At 54.8% G+C, this 16929-nt stretch overlaps 2 protein-coding genes across 4 annotated transcripts in view; one reads left to right on the top strand and one right to left on the bottom strand.

Annotated features, from left to right (window-relative positions):
* Positions 1-438: 438 nt before the first annotated feature.
* MAVS (mitochondrial antiviral signaling protein) lies at positions 439-12235 on the bottom strand. 3 transcript variants are annotated; one of them, XM_064151653.1, is made up of 7 exons: positions 12185-12235; positions 10639-10768; positions 9702-9876; positions 9086-9324; positions 7328-7907; positions 6447-6598; positions 439-5962 (listed from the first exon to the last, which is right to left on the bottom strand). In XM_064151653.1, the coding sequence occupies exons 2-7, from the start codon at positions 10753-10755 to the stop codon at positions 5384-5386; spliced, it is 1842 nt and encodes a 613-aa protein (XP_064007723.1). In that variant the 5' UTR covers positions 10756-10768; positions 12185-12235; the 3' UTR covers positions 439-5383. The 3 variants fall into 3 exon arrangements, with proteins under 3 accessions (XP_064007723.1, XP_064007725.1, XP_064007724.1); XM_064151655.1 differs by having other exon boundaries at positions 9095-9324; XM_064151654.1 differs by lacking the exon at positions 12185-12235 and adding an exon at positions 11758-12080.
* Positions 12236-12674: 439 nt separating this feature from the next.
* Positions 12675-16929, top strand: part of PTPRA (protein tyrosine phosphatase receptor type A) — a 162349-nt gene continuing 158094 nt past the window's right edge. Inside the window, exon 1 of the mRNA XM_064151661.1 lies at positions 12675-12757. The gene's annotated coding sequence lies outside the window, so the exon portion shown is untranslated. The remainder of the gene's footprint in view (positions 12758-16929) is intronic.

Here is a 16929-nt window from a genome sequence, read left to right as displayed (position 1 = left end):
CAATGACTCTCTCAGGGAAGAACTTTCTCCTCACCTCCAGCCTAAATCTCCCCTGGCACAGCTTGAGGCTGTGTCCTCTTGTTCTGGTGCTGGCCACCTGAGAGAAGAGAGCAACCTCCTCCTGGCCACAACCACCCCTCAGGTAGTTGTAGACAGCAATAAGGTCACCCCTGAGCCTCCTCTTCTCCAGGCTAACCAATCCCAGCTCCCTCAGCCTCTCCTCGTAGGGCTGTGCTCAAGGCCTCTCCCCAGCCTCGTCGCCCTTCTCTGGACACGCTCAAGCATCTCAGTGTCCCTCCTAAAGTGGAGGGCCCAGAACTGGACACAGTACTCAAGGTGTGGTCTAACCAGTGCAGAGTACAGGGGCAGAATGACCTCCCTGCTCCTGCTGACCACACCATTCCAACCCCTCACAGTACAAACACACACCGCACCCTCGCCAGTTGCCCACAGGTTTATTATGCAGTTAGTAAAAGGCTTTTTTGCTTTAAGAGATGTGCAGGGACATGGCTCACCTGCTGGTGACACTTTTAAAGTGCTGCATTTAGAGCTGTGAGAACACCACAAAGCAGAGTGTGTGCTTTGATCCAGCCTGAGGTGGCATCGACCAGCTGTGTCAACAGGGAAAAGGCAAAGTGCACAAACATGGCTAAAAAAGCGAGGGGAGAACACAGCAGGCAAGTGAAACATCAGAGAAGAGGGCCTTGGAAGGGAGGCTGCTGGTTTGGGATCTCATGGATGTCCCCAGATCCCACAGAAAGCACATGGGGAAGGCACACATCCCCACCTCTAATGAATCTGGGATGGGTTCTGCAGCCTGGTCACACAGGATTAGCACTCTGCTTTCAGGGGATAGAATGAGAGGTAATGGCCTGAAATTGTGCCAGGGGAGGTTTAGGTTGGATATCAGGAAAAAAAATCTTTGCTGCAAGAGTGGTCAGGCATTGGAACAGGCTGCCCAGGGAGGTGGTGGAGTGACCATTTCCAGAGGTGTTCAAGAAATCTGTAGATACAGCCTGTGGGGACATGGTTTAGTGCTCGTGGTGGTTTTGGGTTGATGCTTGGACTGGATGATCTGAGAGGGCTTTTCCCACCATGATTTTGGTAAATATTTAGAGGTAATCATGAGCCTTTTCAGAAGGCAAATAGGTTTGGGGAGACTTCCTCACTCCTTGCAAATAAAGAGCAGTTCATAGTGTTGAAAAGTGCAGCTTTCCTGGGGAGGTCGTGGGTCAAAGCCCTCACTGACAAAAGAAAGCTGAGGAAGAAAAACAGCTTACTGGCAGTGGTGATGTGGGATCCCAGGTCCTTCTCCCTGCCTGGTTTTGGACAAATCACCACAGGTCAGGTGGGGAGAACAGCCCCTGTGTTCCCTCTCTCGACAGAGGGAGTTGAATGCGTGAAGGACACATTGTCACAGACTCACAGAAACATTCAGGTCGGGAAAAGCCCCTCAGGATCACCAAGTCCAACCTAAAACCCTACTCTGTAAGGCTCACCCCAAACCATATCCCCAAGCACCACATCCAAACGACTTTTAAACACCTCTAGGCTTGGTGACTCAACCACCTCCCCAGGCAGCCCATTCCAATGCCTGACCACTCTTGCTGGGAAAGAGTCCTTTCAATGAATGGGAACATCAGAGTACAACCTTATTAGATCAAAACCAGCTTAACTACTACAGATATTTATTGTCCTTATCACATAAGGGAGGCACTGCTTGCATTTGTGGGGCAGAGGGAAAGAGGGAGAAGCCACTGATGGACCCTTCCCACTGCAGGCTGAGTTCTGCACATGACAGCAGCACTTCACAGCCAGGATTTGGGCAGCTCATCTCACTGCCAGCAGGAAGGTGTGGCAGGAATCCCTGAGGAATAAGTTACTGGACACAGTAAAGAAGAGAAGAGGTAACAGCCTAGATAGGCTAGATCAATGGGCCAACATGAATGGGATGAGTTTCAACAAGGCCAAATGCCAGGCCCTGCACTTGGGTCACAACAACTGTGAGCAACGCGACAGGCTTGAGGCAGTGTGGCTGGAGATCTGCCTGGCAGAAAGGGATCTGGGAGCTGTAATAGACAGGCAGCTGAATATGAGCCAGTAGTGTGCCCAGGCAGCCAAGAAGGCCAATGGCATCCTGGCTTGGATTAAAAGTGCTGTGGCCAGCAGGAGCAGGGAGGTGTCTGTCCCTTTGGACTCGGCTTTGGTGAGGCCACACCTTGAGTGTCATGTTCGGTTTTGGGCACCACAACACAAGAGAGATGTGGAGGTGCTGGAGTGGGTCCAGAAGAGGGCAACAAAGCTGGGGAAGTGCCTGGTGAATAAATCTGATGAGGAGTAACTGAGGGAGCTGGGGATGGATAGTTTGAGGAAGAGGAGGCTGAGGGGAGTCTACAACTACCTGAAGGGACATTGTGGAGAGGCTGCTGCTAGTCTCTTCTCACAAGTAACTGGAGACAGAACAATGGCCTCAAGCTGAGACTGAGGAGGTTTAGATTGGACATTAGGAAAAAGCTTTTCATGAAGAGAGTGGTCAGGGATTGGAATGAGCTGCCCAGGGAGGTGGTGGAGTCACCCAACCTGGATGTGTTTAAGGGTGGTTTGGATGTGATGCTTAGGGATATGGTTTAAGGTGAATCTTGTAGAGTAGGGTTCTAGGTTGGACTAGGTGATCCTGAGGGGCTTTTCCAACCTGCATGTTCCTGTGATTTCAGTGGTGCCCAATGACAGTACAAGGAGCAATGGGCCCAAATGGAAACCCAGGAGGTTCCACCTGAACAGGAGGAGAAAATTCTTTGCTGTGAGGGTGCTGGAGTCCTGGAGCAGGCTGCCCAGAGAGGTTGTGGTGTCTCCTTCTCTGGAAAGATTCCAAACCTGCCTGGACATTTTGATCCTGAGCAACCTGCTAAAGCAGGGATGTTGGACTAGATGATCCCCATGGGTCACTTCCAACCCCCACCATGCTACGATTCTATGATTAAGAATGCAGCCCAGCCACCAGCATCAGACCACTGCAACCATCTGGAGCCCCTGGCATCCTTGTGGCCTCACCAGACTAAAATGATACCTGGCCTTCTGCTGTGCACATCTACCACCAGACTGCCAAACATTCTGCCCAGTCCTGTCTCCTCCCTTGCTGCCCCCCAGCAAATCATGGGAGGATGGGGGCACCTCAAAAGTCTGCACTGGCTTCTTTAGAGCTTAGAAAAAAAAAACATCAAGAAATCCTCCAGCTGCAGTAAGCCTCTAACTAGAAAAACAAAAGAAGTAGTGTTGTTACTTTTGTGCCCTCTGCTTTATGAGAGAGGAGATGAGAGGACGAACAAATGAGATGGTGAGCAGCTGCAGGGACAGAAGTGGGTAGCATGGGTCACAGTATCACAGGATGTTAGGGGTTGGAAGGGACCCAAAGAGATCATCGAGTCCAACTCCCCTGCCAGAGCAGGACCATACAATCTAGCTCAGGTCACAAAGGAAGCATCCAGACAGGCCTTGAAAGTCTCCAGAGAGACTCCACAACCTCTCTGGGCAGCCTGTTCCAATGCTCTGTGACCCTTACAGTAAAGAAGTTCCCTTTTGTGTGGAGGTGGAACCTCCTGTGCTGCAGCTTGCACCCATTGCTCGTTGTCCTGTCACAGGATTGGTTGTCACTCAGCTGCCCAAAGCTCAAATGTGCCAACAGCAACTGAATCAGAGAATCATGGAATGCTTTGGGGTGGACTCTTTGAGGTCTTTTCCAACCTAAATCATTTTATGATCCCAGGCCAACCCCCCTGCAGTCAGCAGAGACATCTGCAACTACAGCAAACTGCCCACAGCCCCAAACAACCTGATCTAGAATGGTTCCAGGGATAAGGCATCTACCACCTCTCTGGGCCAGGGCCTCACCACCTTCAGAGTAAAAAAATGTCTTCCTTCTCTCCAGTCAAAATCTCCCTTTTTTTAGTTTCAAATCATCATCCCTAGTCCTGTCACAACAGGTCCTGCTAAAAAGTCTGTCCCCAGCTTTCTTATTGTCTCCTTAAACACTGAAAGGCCACGAGAAGGTCACCCTGGAGCCTTCTCTTCTACTGGCTCAACAACCCCAACTCTCTCAGCCTGGCCTCACAGCAGAGGGCTTCCAGTCCTTGGCTCATTCTGTGTTCCCTTTTTATACTGAGTGGGGCTGCTTCTCCACCTGAAAGCTGCCCTGTGCAGGGAATATTTCCTCAGGGTTGTGGATTTGATCTTAGAACTCTAGCAGCCCAGTTCCCTCATACTCCAAGCTGATCCCTCAGGATAGCAGGGAAATGACAGACTGCAATTTTAAATAGGACCTTCAGGATAACTGCAGCATCTCAACCACTGGGTAAAGCCTCCCACAGCTCACATTCAACCCTATTTGTGTCCCAACCTGGGTGAAGCTTTCCTACATTTCCATAGCACCAGATACCAGGAAAAGCCCAGCAGAAACATCCACCTCTCCAGCCAGGCTCTAAAAACACAGCCTCAAGGCCACAGCTATCAGACAATCCTGTGCGGGACCAAGTACACTTAGCGCTGGCATCGTGTGCATGGTTCCTCTGAAAGCATAATCCCACTTTCCCTGTCTGGAGGGGGCTGAAATGAGCTTGATCCTTGAGGAAGCTTGCTAGATGTGGCACTTTCCTGACACTCAGCTGCATCTCCAGGGCATCAGTGCTGCGGGAAGCAATGCCAGAGCCCATCCCTGGTCCCCTGGATGCTCTGAATCAGGATGGCAGCTGACAGGAAAAGGAACAGCTCCCACGTGACCTGGCCTCTGGTTCTCATCACTGGGGTGTCTCTTACCACCAATGAACAGAAGGTGACTTGGTGCATTGGGGTCCTGCCCACACACCCAGCACCAGGGGGAAAGGAGTAGTTGGGCCAAGCCAAGGTCCCAGCAGCAGAACCAGAGCCACCAAGGCAAATACAACATGAAGCACTTAGTAAGGCTGTTCCACAGACCCTCGACCAACAATACCAGCTCCATGTTTACAGGCTGTCTGCAAAACCTCTCCTTGCTGCACAGTCCAGAGGTCACCCTTTGGACCACCAGGACATTCCCTGGGGCTTCCTGGAAGATGTGGACAATTGCCACAAGAACTTTCTTTTTGGACTCAAAAGTCACTCCCTGAGCAAGACTCTCTCTATAGGTGTAAAAGGAGATGGTTGAGAAGCAGAGTAGGACCAGACCCAAACCCAGCAGCATCTCACAACCAAGGCCTCTTCCAGCCAAATCTTCCAGAAAGAGATTTAACACCACTCCTACCATCTCCCCACAGCTGCTGCTCTTCAGGCTTTAAAGGTGTTGGCCAAATTCCTGCTGTAAAGAGGCATCACCCAGGCCGAGTGCCAGCAGTGGCATCCCATCCCTGCAGGGCTATTTCTGCAGTCGCTTGTACACCAGAAGGGCTGAGAGCAGAGCGATGCCCACAGCTGGAAGGATGTAAGGCATGGATGATCTGCTGCTGTCCCCTAGGGACACTCTGGCCTCAGGGGAGCTGCTCACAGCGTTACTGCTTGTGTCCAAAACTGGAGGGTTTCCAAGGGGATCAGCTCCATCTTGGATGTTGTTGCCTTCCTTGAACTGCATGCTGGGGTAGTGGTCTTCATGGATGCCTAGAGAGGTGCTGTCCCGGCTGGGAGGTGGACAGGAATTGTTGCTTGCTCCAGCTGCCTCCTCTCCTCTGGGGTCTACATGAGCTGCTGGAGCTGGACATCTCAAGTTGACTCTGGAGAGTGCTTCTCCTGACTTGGAGCTATCTGTGCTCAGGAAGAGTGGGTCGCTGCTGAGGCTGAAGCTAGATATGGAGAGGAGGACATCTGGCTTGCTGAGCTCATCACCCTCCACATCACTACCAGGCTCCCAGATACTTGTGCCAGAGCAGTCCCGGGGTGCCATCCTCTCAGATGGGACTTCAGAGCTTTCTGCAACAGCTGGGACAGAGTCCATGAAGACCTGGAGCACATTTGGGAGACAATGAGAGAGGCTGGGTACCACTGGAAGCATCCATCTAGCCTGCTCTTAGGCACTGGTGTCACATGCTAAGCCCACCTCAGCACTCAGCCATCACATCTCCACTCACTAACAGCAAGGCTGGGTCACAGGTAACTCTCAGGGCTGGGACACTCAGTGGGGCAAGGAAGTTTCGGGACTCTGGGGGAGTCTCAGGAAGCATGGAAGTGGAGACATGCAACAAGGAGAGAAGTGGAAAGAGACACCTGGAAGCCAGGAGACTGGAGAGGAGTCAAAGCCTGACAAACCTTGGCTCTCTTCTCCCACACTCCAAAACACAGCATCCAGAAGGGGGAATGAACACTTGAAAAAAGTCCTGAAATAAACTTGCTGCCAGATCAAATTCTGACACTGCAGCAGCAGATTTGCTGCTCAGGGGGAGTTCACAAGGACCTGAGGGCAAGTGACAGAGGGAAAAGTCACCTACTTTTTCCTTTGCTGGCACAGAAAGGGTGCTGCTGGCCATCTTCTCCACAGTTTGCTTGTCCTCTTGTGCACAATTCAGGGGGGTGGTGTGAGATGGAGAAGTGTCTATAGGCACAAGGGCAGCAGCTGGGGAGGCTGTTTCCATCCGTGTGTCTGTTGGGAAGAAAACAAAAGGCACTGTGTTCATCAGGAGACCTCCAAGAGTTCTGCTCCTCCCCAGAGCTGCCACAGCAGGAGACTCCCAGAGCTGTGCAGGTCAGGGAAAGGATCCAGCACTGCTGGGTACTGCTCATGGCCCTGCCTCTGCTGTGGCATTCCAGATCTCCTCCTAGGTGCACGTAAAGTAGATGGCACCAGCCAGGTCAGCACACCCAATATATTCCTTCCCTGCAGAGCAGGGTGGCACCAGGCTGCTGAAAGAGGGGGGCAGAGGCATTCAGCTGGGGAGTTTGTATCAGGGATGAAGTAAGTACCTCGGCCAAGTCCTGGTCAGGACACTGTGCCTAAACACATTGAGCCAACAACTGCAACAACAAAATCAGGGAAAACCATCGGAGAACAGGCAGCCAGACTGGATTTCTGTACCTGACCTACTCCTTTCCTTAAGAAGGCTCCTGCAGTCCAGCAGATGGTTGACAACAGCAGAGAGCTGTTCAGCTGTCCATGGGCCATGAAGGCAGACAACACTGGACCATTCCCTATCAACAGCCACAGCTACCACTGTTCTCTGGGAGGGTTCTCATGGCCTCCTGGCAGGGCCCTGACCGAAGCTATCACCTTCACTGCCACTTTCCATCCTCGTTGCCAAGCAGGATGGGCATTGGGCTGCACATTCAGTCCTGCTCCCTATCAGCACAGTAGCTACATGGAGAGGAAACCCACCTCTGTCTCTTCCATCCTTTTGCAGCATCCTGTTCTGCTTCTGCTCCCCATCCACCTGCTGCTGAATGAGGAGTGGGCTGCGCACATCCACCAAGCTCTCCAGGGGCTCAGAGCTGGGTGCAGCCTGGTTTTCCGGTGTGGAGTCTGGAGGCTGCAGTCCCCCGCTGTGAGCAGCCCCCTCCAGCCTCAGGGGTGACTCAGTGGAGATGTACGAGTCCTCCTGGGGCTCGTTGCTGCGCGGCTCAGGGTGGCAGGCAGTGCCCTGCTGCCTGGTTGGCAGGCCCGCCCGCAGCCCCAGGCCCGGAGCGCCGCGCTGCAGGTGCTTGGCGTTGCCGAAGCAGCCGTTGTCCACGCACACCGGGTGCTGCGGGCGGCTCAGCCAGGACTGGCCCTGCTCGGCAGCGACAGCAGACGGCACATCCACGCTGGCGGCCCCGAGGGGTCTCGCTGCCTCCTGTGCAGCCCCAGTGGGTTTCAGGAGATGCCCCTCTCCGCTCTTCCCATTGTTTGTTCCATCACAGACCGTGCTTCTGGATGGAAGTGTTTGGGGACTCTCTCGCTCCGGGAGGCTTTCGGAGAGCTGGAAGGAAATCATGGAATCATTTTTGTTGGAAAAGACTTTTAAGATCACCAGGTTGAAGCATTCTCTAACTCTGCCAAGGCTAAGACTAAACCATGTGCCTCAGCACCACATCTCTGCCTCTCTGAAGCACCTCTAGATTGAGCCACCTTCCTGAGGGGCCTGTTCCAGTGTTTGAGAACCTGAGAACCCTTTCAGTGAAGAAGTTTCTTCTAATGTCCAACTTAAAGCTCCCCTGATGCAACTTGAGGACATTTTCCCGTGTCCTGCTGCTTGTAGCTTAGTAGAAAAGCCCAATTCCCATCTGGCTCCAGACTCTTTTCAGGGAGATGTAGAATGCAGCTCTGTTAAATTGCTGTGCCAGGGAGCCCAGACTAACAGAGCAGACTCTACATGCCAATCCATGGTGTGGAAGCAGGAGAGGGGAACAGTTACAAGATCACAGTATCACAGTATCACCAAGGTTGGAAGAGACCTCATAGATCATCAAGTCCAACCCTTTACCACAGAGCTCAAGGCTAGACCATGGCACCAAGTGCCATGTCCAATCCTGCCTTGAACAGCCCCAGGGACAGCGACTCCACCACCTCCCCGGGCAGCCCATTCCAGTGTCCAATGACTCTCTCAGTGAAGAACTTTCTCCTCACCTCCAGCCTAAATCTCCCCTGGCACAGCCTGAGGCTGTGTCCTCTTGTTCTGGTGCTGGCCACCTGAGAGAAGAGAGCAACCTCCTCCTGGCCACAACCACCCTTCAGGTAGTTGTAGACAGCAATGAGGTCTCCCCTGAGCCTCCTCTTCTCCAGGCTAACCAATCCCAGCTCCCTCAGCCTCTCCTCGTAGGGCTGTGCTCAAGGCCTCTCCCCAGCCTCGTCGCCCTTCTCTGGACACGCTCAAGCATCTCAATGTCCCTCCTAAACTGTGGGGCCCAGAACTGAACAAGATGTTCCATAGGCTATAGGATGTCAGATTCAAGTACAGAATCATAGTCACAGAATTGTTTTGGTTGGAAGAGATTTTAAGATCACCAAGACCATTAGTCCAGCACTGCCAGACCATGCAGCAAGATCAGAAATAAGAGGCTGCTTGGAGGGGTCCCTTGACACACGCAGCCCTATCGCAGGCTCCCCACATCTCACTGCAGTCCAAAAGGGACTTTTGTGTCCCTGCCTGATGCGTACCCCACTCACCGACTCCTGCACTGGGATCCTGGCATCCCGGTCAGCGACGGCAGAACTGGGCAGGGAAGGTGGGGGGCTGTCTGCAGGCTGGTCCTGGTGTAGCTGCTTGGCCAAGGGCACACTCGGAGCCGGGACAGGCCTTGGGGATGGGGTCTGGGCCCGGATGGAGGTGTTGGGACAGACACCAGTGGCTGCAGGAGGGGAGGGAGCAGCAGCAGGAGCCGGAGCACCTGGAGGAGCTGAGGGGGTTTGTGAGTGAGGACACTGGAGAAAAAAACAAAGAGGCAGAGGTAGCCTCTTGCTTGCCCCTCCCTGGCCCCTGTGTCTGCTCTATCCCATCAGCCAAGCCTGCAACACCCTCCTAACCCACCTTTCCATCTCCCCTCAAGCAACAAAGCCAGCCCACTGTCAACCCAAGCACCTTCAATCAAGGACCCTGCCACCCCTGGGCACACCACTGGGGTGAGGGACAACTTCAGGGGCGGTCATGGGCACCCCTGGGACACTGTGACAGGAGAGAGGCCAGCTGCTGAGCGGACGCCAGGAGATGTGGGTCTGGTTCCCATCTCCACCAGACATCCCTGGGACTGCGCTCAAGGATAAGTAGGCCACGTACAGACTTGCAAGGAGTCGTAGAGGTGCTGCAGCTCGTTGGCCAGGTGCTCCGCGTTGTTGTGGCGCAGCGCGTCGATGAGGTCAGGGACCCAGCCCTGACGGCACTTCAGGTACTGGTAGAACCTATAGACAGTGGCCTGGCTGCCTCGAGTCTCTTCCCGAGTGTGAAGCTCATCCTACAGAGAACACAGCAGCTCTGAGAGGCTCTGGATTCAACCTACAGCACCTAAGCATTGCCTGAGCTGTAGGGTGACGGGAAGTTCATCCTAAAGAGGACACACAGGGCATCTAAGAGGTGGTCTGGCTTAGAGGTAAAGTTCATCCCATATAAAACAGAGGATCTAAGAGGGGCTCTGGCTTCAGTGTAAAGCAGCTATACGCTGCCTTACATTGACATGGAACAAGCCCCCTGTAGGAAACATACAGCAGATCTACAAGAGGCTCTGACTTCAGCCTAAGGCAGCTATATATTGCCTAGCTACGTGCTTAAGTTCATCCTAAACAGAATACACAGGGCATCTAAGGCACAGTCTGCCTTAGAGGTAAAGCAGCCATATGCTGCCTGAGCTATACACTGAAGTGATGCTCACTGCACATAAAACACACAGAGGATCTAAGAGAGGCTCTGACTTCAACATTAGAATCATAGAACCACAGAATCAACCAGGTTGGAAGAGATCTCCAAGATCATCCAGTCCAACCTAGCACCCAGCCCTAGCCAATCAACCAGACCATGGCACTAAGTGCCTCATCCAGTCTTTTCTTGAACACCTCCAGGGACAGTGCCTCCACCACCTCCCTGGAGATGTATGTTGAAGTTCATCCTCAACGGAACACACAGGGCATGTAAGAGAAGCTCCGTTTCGGACATAGGCAAGGTATGCTTGGGGTATATGGTGGGGAAGGAGCCTGGTGGCACTCAGGAAGCAGGGAATTACTCTGTCAGCGTCGGTCAGGCAGCTGAGGGAATCGGCCAGCGATGCCACGCGGATGTTCCTGAAGTTCTTCAAGTTTCTCAGGATGTAGTCGTACACTTTGTCTTCAGCAAAACCCATCCTGGCTCCACACCTGCCCAGAGAGGGACAGAACGTCAGCGGAGGGCTGCTGGGCATGCTTGGCTTTTATAAAACCGTTCTGGGCTGGAAAAGACCTGCATGATCATCATCATAGAATCATAGAATCATAGAATCAGCCAGGTTGGAAGAGACCTCCAAGATCATGCAGTCCAACCTAGCACCCAGCCCTATCCAGTCAACCAGACCATGGCACCAAGTGCCTCATCCAGGCTTTTCTTGAAGACTCCCAAGGACGGTGCCTCCACCACCTCCCTGGGCAGCCCATTCCAATGCCAATCACTCTCTCTGTGAAGAACTTCTTCCTAACATCCAGCCTATACCTACCCTGGCACAACTTGAGACTGTGTCCCCTTGTTCTATTGCTGGTTGCCTGGGAGAAGAGGCCACCCCCCACCTGGCTACAATGTCCCTTCAGGTAGTTGTAGACAGTAATAAGATCACCCCTGAGCCTCCTCTTCTCCAGGCTAAACAGGCCCAGCTCCCTCAACCTCTCCTCATAGGATTTTGTGTCCAACCTCTCAGCTCTGGTGCTAAGTCACATCCCCTGGCACCACAGCTCTGCCTCTTCTGAACACCCCCAGGGAGGAGATCTAACCACCTCCTGCAGGAGCCTGTTCCGGCCTGAGAACCCTTTCATGGGAGAAGTTTCTTCTGTCATCCAACCCAAACTTCCCCTGGCCCAACTTGAGGCCCTTCCCTCATGTCCCATCACTCCTTTCTTGGAAGACCACCACCCACCTGGGTCTAAGCTTTCAGAAGCTGTAGGGCCAGAAAGTCTGCCCTCAGCCTGCTTTTCTCCAGGATGAACAATCTCAGTTCCCTCAGCTACTTTTGTACGGGAGCTTAGGCTCTTCTATAGCAGCCTGGGCTTTTCTACGCGAGCCTGGGCTGCTCCATAGAAGCCTGGCTCCTCAGCATGGCTAACCCAACCGTGCCACACTGGCGACAGCCACAAGGGGAAATCCCGGCCGCAAAACACACCAAGAAAAGCCTCTCCCGTTGAAGTTCACCTCTCGATTCCGCTTTCACAACCCAACTCCCTCCGTCCGCTGCCCGCTATTGATTTACTGTGATTACTTTGTGGGTCGGGTTCTTCGTGCAAGCCTTGGCACAGAGCCACACCAGACCACCGGGGACCTGCCCTGGGCCCTGGATGACGGGACTGGAACGGGACGACGGAAGTAAAAGCAACGGAACGGCTGCCCGGGAGGGGCGGGGACGACCGGGCCTTGCCTGCTCACTCGGCGAGGCCGGTCCCCGCCTGTTGTTCCCGCCCGGGCCCTGCCTGCCCCCCTCGATGAGCCTCGCCGCTCCCCGGGAGGCTCTGTGCCTGCCTCTAACGCCGGGGCTGGCCCGGAGCTCGCTGCCCGCCGCACCCCCGTACCCCGCTGCTCCACAGCCCCGATACCTTCTCCGGCAGCCGTCACCGCGCCGAGCCCGCCCGTCCGCGCACGCTTCTGCTGCCGATTGGTCGCCACGCACGCCTGTGGCGGTGATTGGTAGGCGCTGGAAGGGGGGCAGCGCCTTCCCTCTCCTCCTCTCCCCTCCAGGGACGATGGCGGCGACAGGGCTGGGCACCGCTCGCCGCCAGGGGGCAGCACCAGCCCGGCGGCTTCCCGCGGCGCCTATCGGGGCGGGACCTCCTCTGTGGCCCCTCCCCCGCCCCGCCCCGCCCGCGCCGCCCCGCCCCTGTCAGCCGCGCGCGCCCGGCAGCGAGCCGCACCATGGCGGCCACGGCGGGAGCGGCGCCCGGGCGCCTCAGGGCCGGCAGCTCCGCGGCAGGGCTCTGAGGGGCGGCGGCGGGGTCTCCCCCCCTCCCCTTCCCCTTCCTCCTCCCCTTCTTTTCCCCTACCCCCCCCAACCCCAAGCCCCCGACCCCCGCGCCCTCCACCGGCGCGGCTTCCATGGTCGCGGCCTCGTACCGGGGCGGCGGCGAGAGCCAGCGAGGGACGAGGATCGGGGCCCGCGCCCGGCGCTGCAGGTGAGCGACCGCCCCGGCTCTGGAGGGGGGAGCGGAGACGGGGGCGTTGTGGAGGGACGGGGCCTCTCCGGGCGTCAGGCACGCGTGGGGCCCGGCTCGGGTCCCGTGTGCCTCCCGGTGAGCTGTACGGTGCTTTTTACTGATGGTAGTAACGAATTCCCCACGGCCGCCACACGTGGGTTCCGCACGGCCCACCTGTGGAAGCTCACATGCCCCACGCCCCGGGGCTCGGAGCTGTGGAGCCCCCTCCGGCACCCCGCACACAGGGCGCCCCTCTGGGGTCACCGCATGAGTGAGCGGCCCCCTGACCATGCCAGGTCCTGGCCCTGGGCCTGTGCCGGGGTGTGAGGCTGCTCTGGGGAGCGGTACGCCAGTCCCGCCGGCTCCTGCTCTGAGCGGGCCCCGCGCTGTCCCCCGCTCCGAGCTGCAGCGGCCGATGGCACCTTCCCCCTCGGCGGCAGGTTCGAGGGCTATGTGCCCTTTTCATCACGAGGTCCTAGGGCTGTGTCCCTTCCTCGATGCCAGATCCTGGAGCTGTCTTCTCGCTGAAAAGTCCAAGGGCTGTGTCCCCTCCTCGATGCCAGGTCCGAGGGCTGTGTTATGAGGTCTGAGGGCCACTTCTCCTCCTTGGTGCTAGGTTCAGTGGCCGTGTCCCCTCCTCACCGTGAGGTCCGAGGGCTGTCTCCCCTCCTCACCGTGAGGTCCGAGGGCTGTGTAAGCTGCTTGACCCGTGTCTCCACACACCCCCAGTGGGAAGACACAGGGAGCCACCACGCTCCAGGCTCTGCCCCTTTCGGGGCTCTGAAGCTGGAGTAGATGCGTCTTCCCTCTTCGGCCAGCACTTGCTTATTTCTGATCTTGGATGTCATCAAGGGTGGAAAATGTGACAGGAAGGAAGGGAGGCTTTTTTTTTTTTTTTCCTCCTGCTAAATATGGACTGACATTAAAATCCAAATACTGTCATGAAAGGAATCCCAGCCCCTGTTTGTTGGAGGAGGGAAAACCAAATGTTTTCTGGCGTTTCGGTTCCAGCTGGGAAGTTTCGCAAGGAGCAGCGAGGTCCTTGCCGAGAGCCTCAGGAATTTGCTTTGCTTGATCACAGGACGCTCTCCGTAGAGCATTGTGCTAAAAAAAATTTAGCCCTTCTCTGCCTGTCCCTGGCTGCTGCCAGCCTGCAGGATGCCTTGAAGATGTTGAGGGATTTTTCCTCTCCTCTACAAGGACTTCTAGAAACAAAAAGGGGTGTGGGCAAATCAACCCACAGCCCCAACAGGAGTTCTGGCATCTTTCTCGATGCCAGTTCCTGTTGCTGCAGCGGGTGGTGGCAAGGAGGGAGGTGCATACGGTGTGTGCAGCCAGCACAGGGAGCTGGGCTTGCAGGGAGGATTTATGTCTCTATCAAGGATCAGATGCGAACTCCTGCCATTTGAAGAATTGGTTGGGAAGTCATCTAGGTGACAAGGAACAGGACCTTGTGGATAGCCATGGTGCTGCTAGCTCCCCCAGTGACTTTTGCTGCAGTCAGAGTGAAAAGCCAGCACGGTTTCAGGGGGTGTGGACCACAGCTTTGATGAGACCTGAGGGTACTGTGTGAGAGACACTCATCCATACTGGGCATAAAATGGACACTGCCACATTCTACTTCCACACGTTTCTCTCTCATCCCTGTTGGAGAGCCTTTTTGGGGGGGAGATGGCTGTGGGGAGCTCCGGGGCTTTTTCCTCATCTTTATACCAACAGTTTGTTGAAGCAGTGGGGGGGTACTGGGAGGTGCTGAAAATAGCAGTTCCCTGTTTCCAGGGCCCTGCTGTCCTGGCGTTGGTGTGGCTGTATTGTTTGCAAGCTAATAGGATACATAGCTCTGCTCTTCTGAAATGTCCCTCGCCAATAGCTGATGCTTTGTGTGGATCTGTGATATTGGTCCCATTCCAACATCAACATCCTTGTGGAAGAGCAGTTTTGAATTCCCTTTCTCCCTGTCTCCACCCGCTGCCAACCTACATCTGCTCTTCCCCAACCCTCAGTGTCTGCAGTGGGACAGTGGATTCTGATCCAGCAGGAAAGGAGCAGAATCCCAATGTGATGGAGTTGGAAGGGCCCTCTGGAGACCATTCAGTTCAACACCCCTGCTAAAGCAGGGTCACCCACAGCAGCTTGCCCAGCATCACAATGTCCAGGTGGGGTTGGAATCTTCGCAGAGGAAGAGACTCCACAGCCTCTCCGGGCAGCCTGCTCCAGGCCTCCAGCAGCCTCCCAGAAGTTTTTCTGTGTGTTTGGGTGACTGCCTGATGCCTCAACCCCCCCAGGAACTGTGGAGGGGTTATTTCGGGTAGAGCTGGTGCTTGTGTGCTCCACAGGGTCAGGGGTAGTTCAGCAGATCCAGAGGCTGCTGGCTGGTGCTTTATTGGCGGTGTTACATGAGAAGGAGGTCAGCCCTCGTGGCTGCTTTCTAGTCTCATTCACAAATTGCATTTTCCTCCTGAAAGAAAACTAATCCCAGGGCTTTCCTGTCACGGTGGAGATCGTTTGAATGCAATCGGGTCTATAAGCATCTCGGAAGCCTGCAGACAGGAAGAAGCACTGGACTGGAGAGGTAGGAAATGTCCACGTTTATAGCAGTGGGCTGATTCATCTCTCCGCTCTTAACTCTTCCCCTCCTGCTCCAGGGAAGGTCCAGATGGTAGGCTTCCAGGTTTGGAGGCCAAGGAGAATATTGACAGCTCTCCTCTAGCTGGATCACAACCCCCTGCTGGGCTTTGTCCTTCTGTTTCTGTGGTTTGGGGTGGCAGAGGGGTGGCTGCTGAGGGTGTGTGGTTATCTGAACCGGATAACCGGAACGCCAGCAGCCACATTAGGAAAGGATTAATATTTAATAGATGGGGTATGAGCCGTTGTGCTTAATCACTCTCTGAAAGGCTTAGGAGGAGATTTACCGAGCAGCAGGCGATTCCCCAACTGCCCAGAGTCACTCCTTGCATCTTCCTTGGGAGCAGCTGGTCCTGGGTATTGCTAGAGGCTGGCCTGATCCTGTTCTTCCTGATGTCTCTAGCTTTGGTGAGCGAGTAGAGTGGCTTTCATCACGAGGGCTTTCTTCTCGTGAAAGCCACAAGAAACACTGGAGACTTTTTTTGTGTGACACAGCTCACCAGGCTGTGCTGTCAGCCTCAGCACCCAGCGCTGCGTGGAGCTTTGGGTGTAGCCAGAGCTCGTGGGAAATGTGTCTTGGGCTCAGCACATGCTGTCACTGTCACACATACCTGCCCAGCTGGGAGGCCACAGCTGGCTCAGCCACGCTGTCCTCTGGCTAATGTCTTCAGGAGGTCTCAGATTTCCTCTTGGTGGCTCTGGAAACTCCTGAGACAGTGGTGCTGCTTCCCACACTGACCCACAGTGGGCTTTCCTGCAGTGTAAGGTGTTTTGTGGCACGGCTGCTCCTCAGGGTTGGGTGCTGCTGTTTCTGCAGGCAGGAGGTGATGGTGGGGAACATGTTTGGGCACACAAATCACCTGTCTTGACCACCACACGGTTTGGAAAATCTTCTGGCTTTCTTCAGCTCCCTGAAAGGAGATTGGAGCCAAGTGGGTGTTGGTCTCTTCTTCCTGGTAGCAAGGATGACAGGAAACGATTTCAAGCTGCACCAGCGGAGGTTTAGGTTGGGCATTAGAAGAAACCTTGACTGAAAGGGTTCTCAAATGCTGGTGCAGGCTCCCCATCCCTGGAAGTATTTCAAAAAAGCAAAGATCTGCAGAGGGAGGTGGTTTAGCACTGGACTTGGTGGAGCTGGAGAATGCTTGGACTCTTAGAAGCCTTTTCCAAGCAGAACAACTCTATGATCCTGTGTCCTACAGGGCTGCATCTAACCATGCCCTGTATGCCTGGAGCTGATGGGGTCTTGTGTCTCCCACAGGTTTGTTTTGAGCTGGTTTGAGGTTGGGAAGTGAAACTGGAGGTCTTGTGTCTCTGGTGGGACATTTTGGTTTCAACTAAATTTGAGGCTTGTGTCTTCATCTTGGGTGAGCCTGCTTTGGGTTGCCTTTGTTCCTCTGCCCTCCCTGCTCCAAGTCCAAATCCATGGAAGCACCAGCCATGGCCATCTGTCTGATGTGGCTACACATCTGGTACCACCATGTTTATGGTGGCTGCAGTTGTGATGATGGAAGTTGAAACAATCG

Source organism: Pogoniulus pusillus, chromosome 11 (assembly GCF_015220805.1).
Source record: "Pogoniulus pusillus isolate bPogPus1 chromosome 11, bPogPus1.pri, whole genome shotgun sequence".
NCBI classification, from domain to species: Eukaryota; Metazoa; Chordata; class Aves; order Piciformes; family Lybiidae; genus Pogoniulus; species Pogoniulus pusillus.
This window is presented reverse-complemented; position numbering and strand designations above follow the sequence as displayed.

Excerpts from the sequence above, each read along its gene's own strand:
- MAVS (XM_064151653.1), bottom strand. The coding sequence starts at position 10,755 with ATGGGTTTTGCTGAAGACAAAGTGTACGACTACATCCTGAGAAACTTG. Across the intron at positions 7,908-9,085 it reads TGCAGGAGTCGGTGAGTGGG|CTCTCCGAAAGCCTCCCGGA; the intron begins GTACGCATCAGG and ends ATTTCCTTCCAG. Across the intron at positions 5,963-6,446 it reads CTGTGCCAGCAAAGGAAAAA|GTCTTCATGGACTCTGTCCC; the intron begins GTAGGTGACTTT and ends AATGTGCTCCAG.